This window comes from Sciurus vulgaris, assembly GCF_902686455.1.
Source record: "Sciurus vulgaris genome assembly, chromosome: 17".
NCBI classification, from domain to species: domain Eukaryota; kingdom Metazoa; phylum Chordata; class Mammalia; order Rodentia; family Sciuridae; genus Sciurus; species Sciurus vulgaris.
The window spans coordinates 12,429,923-12,445,733 of record NC_136478.1 but is presented as its reverse complement, the minus strand read 5'-3'; the positions used below and the strand labels follow the sequence as shown (position 1 = coordinate 12,445,733).

At 37.5% G+C, this 15,811-nt stretch overlaps 1 protein-coding gene across 2 annotated transcripts in view; it reads right to left on the bottom strand.

The window, feature by feature from the left end:
* Window positions 1–15,811, bottom strand: part of SF3B3 (splicing factor 3b subunit 3) — a 47,375-nt gene that overhangs the window by 13,621 nt on the left and 17,943 nt on the right. For both annotated transcript variants that reach the window (XM_079117086.1, XM_079117085.1), the window contains exons 10-16: window positions 14,870–14,965; window positions 11,637–11,709; window positions 6,243–6,394; window positions 5,235–5,390; window positions 4,308–4,463; window positions 3,476–3,619; window positions 375–497 (exon numbers count right to left, since the gene is read on the bottom strand). In XM_079117086.1, coding sequence (XP_078973212.1) covers window positions 375–497; window positions 3,476–3,619; window positions 4,308–4,463; window positions 5,235–5,390; window positions 6,243–6,394; window positions 11,637–11,709; window positions 14,870–14,965 — 900 coding nt within the window. The remainder of the gene's footprint in view (window positions 1–374; window positions 498–3,475; window positions 3,620–4,307; window positions 4,464–5,234; window positions 5,391–6,242; window positions 6,395–11,636; window positions 11,710–14,869; window positions 14,966–15,811) is intronic.

The window sequence follows — 15,811 nt, the reverse complement described above, 5'->3', positions numbered from 1 at the left end:
TAAACTACAAAGGATATATTTCCCAATCTCATTAACATTAGATAGTAAATCATGATACTACGAGCCTGGGGTAAATCTGACAATATTATTCATGGCTAGTGGTACCCTGAATGGAAGGTTTCCAACTAACTCCAGCTCAAAAGGGATCAATATTCCTAAAACCAAATCATGCCACAGTGCCATGGAATTCCTGTTAGGAAGTTCTAGATTAAGGGACCAGTGGAATTTTTACATGAAAGAAACATCAACATAGAACTGATATATTAACCACATACCAATGAGTTAGTTGAAGTAAAGTTTAGACAATAAAGGGATTTTTCTCAGCTGGTGTCACTAACATCTGTATATGCTGCCTGCCCCCTTTTATTACTTACTGCCTCCTGGCCTTGCATCCGGACTCGGAAGAGTTTCACAGGACGGGACCCCAGGTATCTAGTGCGAGTGTCAGACAGGTCTCCAGTCACAGGGTCTAGGACAGTTCTCAGCAGCACACCATTCTAATCAAAAGAAGAGGACTGGGTGAGCCTACTCATGATGTAAGCTTATCAGATATGTAGAGGAAATCTCTCTTAGCTACTCTCAGAGCAGACACAAAGAAATGGCTTAGTGGTTTAAAAAAAAATCCTAAGCATCAGTCATTCATTCTTTCTATAAATCACTCATTCAAATAGTTAGACATCTACTAAATGAAAAATATACTTCACTATATACCTTGTAAGTTATTATTATTATTATTATTATTATTTTAAATCATGAATGTTAAAATCTCCTTTATAATTAAAAAAATCCCAGGTCTACTGACTATGGTCTCTATACACCAATTTCCCTAAAAAGAACAAGGTTCCTAAAGGAAATGAATGATTCAAGGTTAGGGCAAGAATGTTCCTGATGCATGTGGGATATCTTGTTGTGCAAGAAGGAAAAAAAATGAGGTCATGTTAAAGGAACAAAGGAAAAAAAACTTCAAAGGGGAAATTCCAGTTGTCTAAAATCTGACATTTTAACATATAAAACAAAAAGATAGCAACAGTTCTAAGAACAAATATACAAACTCCCCCCAAATTCATGTTACTTTATAAAAAAGAAAAACCAAAACACCCACTTCACTAGTCCCCTCTGGAGAGAGACCATTATGGCCTTAACTCCTTAACTCTGGATACAAACAAACAGAGAAAAAAGGAAGCATTGATCCTTTTCCTGCATGGACTATATTTAGGGTAAGCAAAGAAATGAAACTCATTTTGTCTTTAGAGAAGAATTTCATCCAATAAAATAAAGAAATAGAAAATCATTTTCCAACCCCTGATGAAATAATCAATCTAGGCAATATGTATCAATAACTATTATGTAAAAAAGTTGATGTGAAGCTTTAAAACATAATAAAAACATTTCAACATCACTAGAAATGGGATACCCAGATATCTCTTTATCTCATGTGATGCAACAGGGAATAAACAGCACCATCTCTGAACTACTCTTACCCCAAACCCCACAAATTAAATCTGAATCAAATAAATTTCTTGGTCTGCACTAGCCAATCCTACAGTCCTCAAACCAAGTGTGGTCAGAATTGATACAGGCTATTAAATTTAAAGTACCAAATACAAGACTTAGTACCAAAAAAAAAAAAAAAAAAAAAAAAAGCAAAGTATCTCAGTGGTGTTTGTATTGATTGCATATTGAAATGATCTTAGATATACAGGGTTAGAGCTGAGGAAATAGCTCAGTTGGTAGAGTGCTTGCCTGTCAAGCACAAAGCTTTGGGTTCAATCCCTAGCACCAAGGGAAAAAAAAAAAAAGATATACAGGATTAAATAAAACATTAAAACTAATTTCACCTGCTCCTTTATGTGGCTACTGGAAAATTTAGATTACATATAAGGATCACCTTATATTTCTAATAGAACGATTTTGATCCATCCATCAGTTTAAGGAAATATAGAGGACAAAGGAATGTTAAGAAATAACTGCCAAGTCTAGAAGTTGGTAAATTCTAAAAGAAAAATGATCTAATCTATTATTTAAAAAAAAAAAAAAAAAAAAAAAAGAATAGGGGGTGGGACAGTTATAATGAGACCTAAAAAGACAAGAAACAGCCAGGTACAGTGGCTATAATCCCAGGAACTTGGGAGGCTGAGGCAGGAGGATGACAAGTTCAAAGCCAGTCTCATCAACTTAGCAAGGCCCTAAGCAATTTAGTGAGACCGTTGAGACCCTCTCAAAATAAAAAATTAAAGGAGGGGGCGCTAGGATGTGGCTCAATGGCAAAGCACCTCATGAAGTAATCCATGGTAGTTCCCACCCCCGCAAAAAAAATTCAGGAAGCAATGCAAACAGTTTTGCTGAAATCTTGAGTAGATTCAACTAAACAGCCACTTTTTGACATGAAAACTATAACACGGACAAAGTGTCAGAAGATAGGAATACTAAATTTTTGCTGGGTGTGAGAATATTAGTGCTTTAGGAAAACATCTGTGGGGATGGGTTTGTAGCTCAGTGTTAGAGCACTTGCCTAGCATGTGTGAGGTACTGGTTTTAATTCTCACCACATAAAAATAAATGAATAAAATAAAGGTCTATCAACATCAAAAATAATTTTAAAAAAAGACATCTGTTAGAGGTACTTTCATCAAGTATTTGAAAATGAAAATATGATTTATCCTCTTGGATTTGCTTTTAAACATTCCAGGAAAAAGAGAGAAGGGAGGTTTATTATACTAGTCTAACTTCTGTTTATGCTTGAGAATTTCTGCATAAAAAGTAAATTTAAAAAGCAAAAGTATGCCGGGCATGGTGGTACACACCTGTAAATTTCAGTGGCTCAGGAGGCTGTCAGAAGGATCTTGAGTTCAAAGCCAGCCTCAGCAAAAGGAAGGCACTAACTAACTCAGTGAGACCCTCTCTAAATAAAATATAAAATAGGGCTGGGGGTGTGGCTTAGTGGTTGAGTGCCCCTGACTTCAATCCCTGGTACGAAAAAAGAGAAAAATAAGCAAAAGTACCTTGGTTAGATTAACGTGTTCATGTAAATAATAGTTAAGGAAAATAAAAAGTACGTAACCAAGAACCCCAACACTGTCCAATCTTTAGGTTCCTGCTTTTTATATGACATGAAGAGCTCAGATGCTTTGACAACAAGGAACATGTAAAGGAATCATTTATGAATTCTAAGGTATTGGTTTCAAAAGGCTAAATACCGTGGGAACTACATATGACTCAAAGACCCCTCTAGTTCTGACCCAGAACAGTGAAAGCAAGGCATTTTTATCAAATGTGAAACCCCTTTGTGAAAATTCTTCCAGAGTTGATATATTCTAATCAAAGTGCTGAGAAAAGTGGAGCCCAGAACAACACTGTTTACTTTTCTTAAGTTGGCATCTGAAATCCGGGGCCCAAAAATGCCTATATTGGACAAAGGAGTTTGTGAAACCTTCATAAGTCTTGCAACAACAACGTCAGCCTCTGGGTCTCTTACCTGCAGTCCAATGTTCAGGTATAGGAAGCCAATAGAGCCCCTCTCACCCAGCTCGTCCTGCTTCTCAGTCCCACCCATTTCCACAATACACAAAGACTCAGGCTGAGCTGGGAGAGCCTGCATGCTCAGAGGTTGCAAACAGTCCTAGGGTTGGGGGTACAGAGAACAGAAAATCATTAGAAACAGGAAATGACCAATTTGGGAAAAAACATACTCAGAAAAATCTAATGCTAGCATTGAAGGAAGAACCGTCTCGTGGGTAGAGAAAACCCCAGGAATGAGAGGGTAGTGGATTGTTAATTTTAACTAAATCTCAAAATAAGCTCTGGGAAATACTGTTTCCTCTTTTTGTCAAAATGGGTAATATAAAAGCAAAAAAAAACAATGGGTACCTTCCTGAAAGTTATCTAAGGCCCAAAAGCCCGAAAGTAAAATTTTTTCCATACAGTCTTGGAGTCTGGGGTTTTTAAGTACAAAGGGGACTTAAGGATTAACTGAAATAAACATTCAGTAGTTTCAGACCAACATTCTTAACCACAGCACAAGATTCCTGAACTATGCTGCTATGATAATCAACAAAAGCAGCAGGTACAGGACTGGCAGTATAGTTCAGTGGTATAGTGCTTGCCTAGCACGCACGATGCCCTGGGTTCAATCCCCAGCACCACATACACAAATACATAACACACACACACACACACACACACACACACACACACACACACACACACACACACACACCATAAAAGGAGAGATGCAGCAAATGTAGATTTTAGGGCCCGAGTGTTCAGGTTCCAACCATAAGATCCTTGAAATTAAGGGTGTCACTCACTGAGGGATCCAGGGAGATGATTCTCACAGTATTGTCCACCAGTCCCACAGCCAGGAAACGAGAACGCTGCTCTCCAGGGGGCACATTAGCCAGACTCATGCACACCACATCTGCTGACATCTCCTTCCGCTCAGTGTACTCATTCAGCTGTCCTGACTATAAAAGGGAAAACAAAGAGTGTTCACAAACTATAGACATGGGTCTAGATGCTCTAATTCACACCAAAACTCTCGTCCAGGGAAGGAAGGCAGGTGTCAGGTTTCTTTCTGGCTCTTCCCACTCCTCTTAAATATTCAGTGACCAACCATTTCTCTACCTAAGAACCCAAGACAATATTTAACAGCCTAATGGCAAGCAAAATTAGTTGTCTGAGTAACAAAAGAAAGAACAGAACTTTAACAAGTTCAACGTGCCACCACAGTTCTCAGGAAACAGAAATACATAAAATTATTTAATCTGTTCATGAAAATACTTTGGGAGAAAAGGAATTCAAATATGATGGTTAAAAACAAAGAAATTTCAATCCCCAACATAAAACAACAAAGAAATCTTAAGCACACTAGAGACTTTCTGAGAACAAAATAGTTGAGTATTGCCAAACAGACTTCCATACAGAAGAGCAAAAGAAAATTTATGAAATGGATTCAGATGGCAGAAAATAGAGCTTTGTCAAATATTTGTTTGAAAAGTAGATGTAAAATGCAGAGGGACCAAGTGTTTTAATCCAAGGAGATAATTTTCCAACTCCAAAAGAATTAAACATCAACTTCCTCCTTTTTCTCCCCTGCAAAGGGCCAAACTGGTTTGTGGACCATTACATTCCCCCATTCTCTTTTTTGTGAGTACACTCTAGATGCCTGGATGACAATTCCCCACTTTACCTCTGGACCCTATACTAAGTCCCACATGAATCATAAAATGACATACGGGATCCATCTCAAAATAGACCAGTTCTCCTCCTGTCAGGGCAATCACTACTTGCCGCTGGTTCACCGCACACTTAACGATTGTTTTCTTTCCAGGAGTTTTCCACTCATTGACTCTCTTGTCTGCTCGAATATGCCGAATACCATCTGGATACACCTGCAGTCAGTAAAGGAAAGAAAAATTACCTTAGTGATTTGACTCATCACAGAATGATCCTTAGAACTGTCATCCCTGGTAGATATAGAGCCACTGCATTTGAGGTACCAACTGAAGTTAGTAAGCCCAGACAAGGGCAACTTTTAAAAGTTTATGTTTTGTAATTTCCATTTTGAAGAAATTCAAAACTCATTAACAAAGTATTAAAACCTTTAATAGGGGCTGGGGTTGTAGCTCAGTGGTAGTGCTTGCCTAGCATGCATGAAGCACTGTGTTCGATTCTCAGAACCACATATTAAAAAAAAAAAATAAAGGTCCATTGACAACTTAAAAAAAAAAAAAAAAAAAAAAATCAACAAAAAACCCCTTTAATAGCTAGGAAAGGTGGGGCATGCCTGTACTCTTCACCAATTTGGAAGGCTGAGGCAAGAAGATTCAAGGCCAGCCTCAGCAAATTAGTGTGACTGTATCAAAAGAAAAAAATAAATAAATGAAAAAACAGGGAGAAGGGCTGGCAATAGTGGTAGACTACTCCTAGATTCGACTTAAAGTAAGTAATAAAAACTTTATAGAGAGATGAGAACAGTAGAAGTGGATCTCTATAACAATCATAGAAATGGCAAACAAAGAAGAATATTATGTTTCAAAGTTCTTTAAGTGAATAACTAAGTTGGTAAAAATCTGAAAAACCCAATTCTTGGTGCAGTTGTATATTTTGATAAAATAGCAAGCCCCCTCCCTAAGGCTTTTTGGTGGAAAGAGACCTGAACACAGCTGCCTATATAGCACACGATGAGGGCAAAGAAATGAAAAAATAAGCTAAGCAACTAAACAAGCTCTGAGAATCTTCACCTGTACCAAGGCATCATCTCCTAACAAAGAGCAGGACAAGGTTGGGGTGGTACCCAGGAACCCAGAGTCGGTCACTTCTTCTACAGTCTCTCCAATAGACAGTACAAGGGTGGCATTCACGAAGGACACAATGATGTAGGCATCAAACTCATCTGGAAAAAGAAAGAAAGGAGTTGGTCAGCTATGAATTAAGAGTTTAAGAATTAAAAAGTCAGATGAAACAAAGTTTTCAGAATTCTTCCACGGCAATTTTATGTATGGTCATCACAGACACACACAAAGCACAGAATGATCCAAAAGACAACTGAGGGTCATAGAGACTACAGATAAATGCCTCAATGTATTGAATACAAATACTTTCCTCAGCATCTTTGAAAATTAGTACTTTGAGACATTTTCTAGAGAAATAAGAGAGGACAATGTAAGGGAATCAAAAGCATGAGGAAATTTTTAACACTACTATATGAGCTAGAGCATGTTTATGCCAATTGCCAACCACAGGAAGAAATATTCCTTAAAACGAGGAAAGATCCCTAACTTTCCCCAGAAGAAGCTAATGTAGGAATATATGCTCTAATGAATGAAAGAGAGATTACTTAAGTCTCCATGAGATTAAAGTTATTCTAGGATTGGAAATTGAGAATCCTAGTCCCACTGGGAATGATGCAAGAACACCAAATAACCAGGAAATGGGAGATGGGGAATGTTTATATTGTCATTCCTTGACCCCTCCGTTTTTTCATCATTTAAAAATACAACCCAGTGATCATGTGCAATCCTATTAGGATTTGTTTTTCAAAATGAAATGTAGTTGGATAAACAAACACTAATGAGTTTCTCAAGGAGGTCAGAGACCTAAAGTATACAGGCAATCCCAAAAGTTTCCTCTGCAGATCCCATAGTTAAAGGGATCTACTTGCCATATTACAACATTAAACAGCTTCTATGTCCCCCACATCCAACAATATTTGGCATAAAACTTCATAAATGTTGAATAAAAGCACGTTTCTTTTTTAAAGAAGAGTTGAGATTAGCAATCAGGCAAACAGAGGACAGAACAAGACAAGGCACTAAATTGGAGTGGCTATCTCACTCCTAGCAATGGCAGCTATGGGACCTGCTTTGCCTGAGCGTTGTCAGAGCTCGATACCATTGGGCTGGTCAATCCCATGACATCAATCACACATTTTTAGTTTTGACAGCTCCAAGTTTCAGATGAACTAAAGTTACTAGATTAGTTCAGTAAAATCAGTGTTCTTTTTAGGAGGGGTCAGGTGAAGATACATCATTTGTAGAGCCCGTAGTAGTGTTCTGACCTATAAGGAGGACATATGGTGGCTGGCAATCAGCACTTTATAACAAATAATTTATGAGACTTCTTCGCATTATAAGGGCAAGTACTGTTTGGCAAAACTTTTGTTTCAGCTAATACTTTATGGCTAAAAATCAGGGATCAAAAACCTTCCCCAATGCATATGGTTCTATTAGCTAAACCAGGGATCTATAGGGTACAGGTTCAATTTCCAAATCACAATACTGGCAAAGATACTTGGTTTTTTGTTTCTTTTGCCATACTGGGGATTGAACCCAGGGTCTCATACACGCTAGGCAAGTGCTCTACCACTAAGCCACAATATCACCCTCTATTTAATATTTTGAGTCAGGGTCTCAGTAAGTTGCCCAAGTTGACTTCAAACTTGGAATCCTCTTGCCTCAGTCTCCTGAGTAGCTGGGATTATAGGTGTGTCACTGCACCCAGTTGATACCTGGTTTTTGGTTATTTTGATATAATTATCAACACAGAGCAAAAGCTTTGGGAACATCTTTTAAATTGTTTTTTATGTAGTTGTACATAGACAGCATGACTTTGTTTCATTTTTATGTGGTGCTAAGGATCAAACCCAGTGCCTCACACATGCTAGGCAAACATTCTGCCTCTTAGCTACAGCCCCAGCCCTTTGGGAACATCATACAAAATGGCTTTATAAGACTAAGCACTGTTCATGATCATAAAATGAGTAAGGATATATATAAATATCCCTGAAGTAGAGATCTTAATAGTTTACAGCAAAACCAAACCAAACTCCACATGACTCTAAACTTGCAAACTTTAATCCAGCTCTCAGTTTTGACTGGAAATTTCTGGCATGTAATAACAGAAATTGCTCAATTTCATATGACTATTGCATAACTTCCCATGTACCCATTACTAAAACATAATACCTTAAAAGTTATGCCAGAGAAAATTAAAGCCACCAACAAAGGGCTCTAACAGGCCATAATTTGCAGTCTTTTGCTTGAACAAAGGGGGTAAAACAGGATTCCAGAAGCTAGACCAAACAACTTTTGATTCACGTGCAAGAGAATGGAGGAAAAGGAGGAGGAAGGATGACTGGGTTCGTACCTTCACCTCTGACCAAGGTACCAGACTGCTCAGATATAAGAGATGGTCAGTCAACTTAAATAGGGTCATACTTTGGCTTGACAATTCAGGACAAGAGCAATGACTGGATGTCTAAAAGATGTTTTTCATTACAAATTTCCTCACAACATGTATTATCCTGTGAATACCAAGTACACTGTCACTTCTACCCTTTCCAATCTCCAGCTCTGGAAGACCTGCAGCAGAGTAGTTACTCTTTTATGTCGTAGGGAGATTATAGATTATAAGGTGGCATTCAGAACAAAACCAAGCTTTCAATTCAGTTAAATGACTAGGAACTACAAATATCCAAATTGTTTTTTTCTAGGGATTTCAAGTTTCATGAAGAACACTATCTCATATCTCAGTGAAGAATGTCCTAGGATATGAGAACACATACCTAGGTCTCACAGTTCAGTAGGACTTTTATCTGTTTTTGTACTGCTGAAGCATCCCAGACAAGGAAATGCTTTATTCTACTTTCTTGCCTTAAGGATCTAAGGCTTGACAAGCAACTCACTCCCCAGGATAAGGTAAGAGTCATCCAGATGATTTCGTTCTCCCTATATTCAATGTACCTGGTGCTTATCTTGCCTTAGCACAGTCCTGAACATATTCTCCAGGTCCTGTGTACTAGAAATGGTCAATTCCAAGGCAGAGTATGAAGCTACAATTTGCCAGCTACAGCCTTATCAGCTTAGCAAATGAAAAATTAGTTAAGTATTCCAAAACCTGTTGGAGAAAGGGGAGAAACTGATTCCTGCCTCAAACCAACTGACATACCAGCAGATGGGTATACATCATTATAATGCCCATCAACACCTAACTGCAAGGCTGAGAGACATCATCAGGGTAGCCTCAGTATTTTGTGCACGTCCCTCTCCCTAGTTAAACTGTAAGGCCCCAGAGTAGACCCTAGCAGTAGGTACACACCTGTGGTGATCAGCACCTTCACCAGCCACCTGTGGAAGAGAAAAAAAGGCTTGGTATTGGTAGTATGCATCACCAAGTACCAGCCAAGGTTAGTATTTGCCTGAAGACTGCAGCATGTGTGGACAGAGGAAAGCTCAATAGTAAGTTGGGGTATCTGGAAAGAAAATGAACAAAGAGAACCTGACCTATTTCTGTGGGTTGAAGTGTCCAAATTATAGTACCTAAGAGCAAAATTTAGCAGCATATAGTCTTTTCCAGGGCTTTGAGATTTAATAGAGAATTCTTCAACTACAAGGTCCATCATACAATATACCACCTATCACTAACTTAGCAAATGTATTCTCTTCACAGAACTGTTCATAATCCTCAAAACACTTGCCCATTCCGTCTCCTCTACCTCTCCTGGCAACACACTTGTACCTGTCATAAATCAAAGAATACAATGGTTTTGTTTACTTTTACATTTTATTTTTTGCAGTGCTGGATATTGAACCTAGGGGCTTGCAGATGCTAGACAAGTACTCTACCACTGAGATAATTCGCAGCCTCTGTGGTCATCTGTAGACAGTAAGTCCTTTGAGGCAGGAATTCCATGTTAATTACTCTGAACATATAGTAGGTACTTAAATAACTGTAGGATAAACGTACCGAAATTACCCTGAAAGACACCAGCAATATCCACAGACTCCCACCATAGTGTCGGACAAAATGGGAATTGGTCTAGGATTCACAACCCATTTCTGCCCCAATTATCTGTCATCTTGAGAGTCAATCCTTAGGACTTTCTGCCTTCTTCATAAAATGATAAGTAACTTTTCTATAAACCTAAATCTGGCTTAAAATAAAAATTCATCCAAAAAGTTTAAAGAAAATATGAGGGGGGGCACACTGAATCTTTCTAATTCAGTCTACACAATTTTAAAGAGCTATGATATCATCAAGCCATCAAATTAAAGGACATCAATAATGAACAGTTTTTCTATGTAAACATTATATAAAACACAGATATCTTTTTAAACCAATAATTTAGTAATTATTTTCCCAGTTAAAAAGGGCCTAAAATTCCCATCTTTTATTTCCCCTTTCAACTTAGCTTGATTCCAACAGTTATAATGAAAACAAAATCTATAAAAATGTGTAGTATTCTAATAGAAAGAGGTTTACCTCCTACACATTTCCCAGCTCTCTTAAACTTGTTCCATACAAGTAGAACATCTAACTTGAAGCAGAATTACAGCTGTTTTCTAGAAAAAGCTTTGTCAACTGGCCAGGGTGATCTTACTCACCAGCCCCACATTCCTAAGGGAAAAGAGGAAAATGAGGTCTCAGAACAGAAATGACCCAGAGCTCCAAAGTGAACCAAAGGCAAAAAGAACTGAGTTCTATTTTTATGAGGCTGAAATTCAACTGTGATGAAACTTCCCTGCTATTACAGTTCTATGCGTGTTCACATTACTTTCAAGGTTTTAGGATGAGGTAACCATTTAAACCTAGGAACTCAGACTTCCTCTCCTTCCCTACTCCTTTCCCACTCACTCTAATGTTCTGATTCCAATCAACCAATCTCTGCTTTCCTTAAGCACAAGTAAAACTAACCAACCAATAATTTTAACAAATCTCTCAATTCCTAGAATACCACCTTGAATTTCACTGTGGTTTCAGCACAAAATGAGAACACAGCTGGAGAAAAATGAACAAGCAACAACTTTTCCTAAACTCATACCTCTTACAGAGATGGAACCAATGACTTTATTAAAAACCAAAACCAAAAAAACTCATGACAGCTCTATGATACTGAAATGTTTACATAACTAAAACCAACAAACTGCCCTATGTCCCCTTACCAACTTGCACAAAAAGCAGCAGTAGATGAAGGCATCCTGATTGGAAGAGCCTCAAAAATATGGTGTAGGATCAGAAGTTTCTGGTGTATGGTGCTAGATGAGATTATATAGAAATATTATAAATGCAGTCTCTTAAGTCTTCTAAGTCAGTGCCTCCCAGGCCCTAATTTTGACTACTGAGAAAGGGATGCTTACCTTCAATGTGCCGACGTACTGTCCAGACAGCATTGGGGTTACCAGGTAGCTCAGAAACAGCCATTTCCGACACCTGACAGGAAAGGAGGCAAGTACAGATCCAGTGAACATGGAACTCAGCTACTTGCTTACTATGCTACATAATAAGTTCCCAAAGGCAAAGGGAGTGTTCACACTGCATGCTAGATTAAAAGGATGGAATCGTAGTGAAAAAAAGAACCTAAGAACCAAAAAAGGTTAGAAATACTAGCAGTCAGCTGGGCGCAGTGGCGCACAACTATATCCCAGGGACTTGGGAGACTGAAGTAGGAGGATCAAGAGTTCAAATCCAGCCTCATCAACTTACCAAGGCCCTAAGCAACTCAGTGACACCCTGTTTCTAAAAAAATATAAAAAAGGGCTGGGGATGTGGTTCAGTGGTTAAGCACCCCTGGGTTCAATCCCTGGTACAAAAAAAAAAAAAAAAAAACACTAGCAGTCCCCAAAACAGACTTCTAGCAAAAAGTCATGAAATGTCGCAGAGAAGACAATTTTTACAGTCAAAACAATATGCTTCCTTTGGTATGGCACGCCTATATTCTCCTCAGAAGAGGCAACAACCATTGGGAATAAAAGAGGCCACCTAATTTAGTACATTTCTTTCCCTAGCTCCCATAAGGCCAAATACCATCTCTTCAAGAACCCATTCAGATACCACTTCTTTACAGAAATTATTCCCTTACCCTCTTAGCTGGCAATCATATCTCCCTCGTAGAAATCAATCACCATCTCTAAGGGCAGTACTGTTTTGTCTTTCCTCCTAGACTTTTATAATTCTTAAGAACAGAGTTCTCAAATGTCCTATGTATTGTCAAACGTGAGCATATACGAAAAATCCAAGATAAACTCAAAATGATCTAGAGGGGAAACTGGCTGTATGTTATACATGAACTCTGAACTATCTTTGCAATTTGTCTGTAAAAATAAAACCATTCTAAAGTAAGTTTATTGTTTTTAAATGATCTAGAGCCAACAAAGTAGATAGTTTAACAATAGGAAGATTTCAGAACTTCATCATCAATAAAAATAAGTATCAAAGATGCGGGGATAGAATTTCAGTGGAGTAGACAAAGGAGAATAAAGGGAAGGAAGGGGGAAATGGGAAAAGGAGTAACACTGGATTGAATCTCACATAACTTTCCTATGTACACATATGAATATACCACAGTGAATCTCACCATCATGTATGACCACAAGATATTAATTAAAAAATAAAAAACTGTGGGTAAATGGCAGAAAGATCAATAGAAAGAAGGGATCAGAGGGTCAGGGAGGGAAGGGTACTGGGGACTAAATATGAACAAGATATATTCTATGCTTTTAAAATTACATCAAATTGGATTCTACTGTCATGTATAGCTAAAAAGAACCAATTTAAAAAAAAAAAGTGTTAAGCATGCTATAATGAATACCAAATGTAAAACTGGTAGGTCACCTTGCTCAAATGAGTCCCTAATCTATTCAGAGAACAAAGCATAACAAAGATAGGAACAAAGCAATATTCAACAATTTAAAAATACTTTTACGTATAACAAAGATTTATATATAAAGTCAAAGTGTGGGGAGGCAAGGAATAAAAAAATGATTAACTGAGTACTTTATTTCTTAAACAATACACTAAACTTCTTGTTAATGCATGTGCCTTTTTTGTGGATAGTGCTAGTTTTCATTGGATGCTAAGATTCAATAAACAGTAAGAGCTATGACTCTAAATTGGGTCCAAGTCATTGAAAATTTGGTGGACTGATGAACACTTTGGCAATCAAAAGAATTTCAAATTCAATCAGGCATGGTAGGACATGCCTATAGTCCCAACTATTCAGGAAGCTGGGACAGGAGGAACTCAAGTTCAAGAACAGCTTGGGCAAAAAATATCACAAAATAAAGTAACAAAAAAAGTGGGGTAGGGCTGGGGATGTAGCTCAGTTGGCAGAGTGCTTGCCTTGAATGCATAAGGCCCTGGGTTTAATCCCCAGCATCACCAAAAAAAAAAGTGGGGTAGGGGCTAGATACCATGCTAGATACTAGGTAGAGAGCTTGCCTAGCATCTACCATGTATGAGGCCCTGAATTCAATTCCCCACTACCCCCCCCAAAAAAAATCCCTGAAATAGCAATACTAATAGCTAACATTTACTATATGTTGTTACCTTAAACTAAGTGCTTTGCATGCATCATTTAATTTAATTCACACAACAATCCTTTAAAGCAAGCACCATAATTAATCACATTTCATATAAGAAACAAAAGCTTAATTACAGCTATTAAGTAGAAGAGCCAGAATTAAAACCAAAGTTATCTTAGTTGTGTTTTAATAAAAATGTATAAAAGGCAGGAGGACTCTTCAGAGCTATAGTTCACATGATCTCAAATCAAACTGTCATAAGAAAGTTTTCTTCAAACAAGATCAAATCCAGGTCTCTTGCTATAAGAATGAATATTAGAACAATGATAAGAAGACATGGGATTTGAGAAGGTAATTCTGTGTCCACATCACCTAAAGATCCATCAATAAATAATTTATTTTTAAAAATTCTATTCTATCCACTTCGGTGAAATACTGCAGAAACATTAAAAACAATAACTTAAGAGCATACAATAACAAGGAATAAATTTAATAGGATTCCAGGGGCTAAGCTGTAGTACTGAGTGTTCAATACCAGCACTCAAAAAAAAAATCAAAATCAAAGTTAAAACTTTGAATAAATGTCAGGCATGATGGTGCATGCCTATAAACCCAGCAGCTTGGGAGGCCTGAAAGTGCAAAGCCAGACTCAGCAACTTAGCAAGACCCTAAGCAACTTAGCAAGACCCTAAGCAATTTAGCAAGACCCTGTCTCAAAATAAAAAAATTTTTAAAAAGGGCTGGTTATCTGTCTCAGTGGTAAAGCTCCCCTGGGTTCAACACCCCATAAAAGCAAAGAAAAAAAGAAAAAAAAATTTTTTAATAAAAAAAAAAAAAAAAAAAAAAAAAAAGAAAATAGAGCAAGAGTTCCATGCAGGTTTTCTAGCCTCTATTACCAAGCCTAAGGAATAGGTAACGTAGACTCTAAACTTTAGGGAAATAGGAAAGAACATAATTTTTTTTTCAAAGAAACATTAAATATATTTATGATCTCATCAAAGCAAACCCATAATTGTTTTGTCCATGCTTTCCTTCAAACCCTGCTGAGAATCTAGAAATTACCGTCTTACCTCAAGTCCATGCCTTAAGACTCTCAGAGATGATCGAGGTCCCCTACCACAGGCCACATACAACTGAGGCGTATCCTCATTGGCAAGATCAGCTATCTGCACAAAGAACAAGGGAAAAAATGTCTACTTATGCTAAGTTCTCAAACTCTCATTCTCAGGGGGACAAACTATGTTTATGTATTGGCTACTGACCCTGGAATATAAAAAGAGAAAAAGACCCCATGTTCTAAAAAGTAAACCATTTTGAAGCAGCAAATTTTTCCAAAAATAAAAAAGGGTTAAATCAATTTCCAAGTTAAAAAGGGGACTTGGCATTTAGTGAAATGCAGTATAACCTCCATTCTGAAATGATTTCCTTCTAATTAAAACTACGGGTAATAAAACTACAATGTAATCAATTAGATGCAACATTGCCACCAATGAAAGCTACACTTTTAATATTATGTTAATACCCACAAATGTTATCCCCATCACAACTACAAAATTGTATTTATTGGACCAGCTGTCAAACTGATATAATCAGCCCAAGTACCTACAGGTATTTCTCTGATGTGGCTGACTAGCTATTAGATAATTCTGTACCCAATACCTGCTGTTCAGCCAACAAATAGGAAAGACGTGTTCTCATATTGGTATCCCAAACATCTGGCTCCTTTCCAGTACAACTGTTTCTTGATCAATATGTAAAAACAGCTGAGGATATAGCTCAGCTGGAAGAGTGCTTGCCTTGCATGCACAAGGCCCTGGGTTCAATCCCCAGCACCATAAAAAAAAAAAAAAAAAAAAAAAAAAAAAAAAGTAAAAACAGATGAATCATCTATATTATAGTTTTGCCAAACTGGACAGTTCGAATGAAAGTTCCTGAACTCTGTACAGCAGAGTTTATTGTAATAGATGATCATATGGGTTCAGAGTGTATATACAACCTTTATTCTCTTCCCT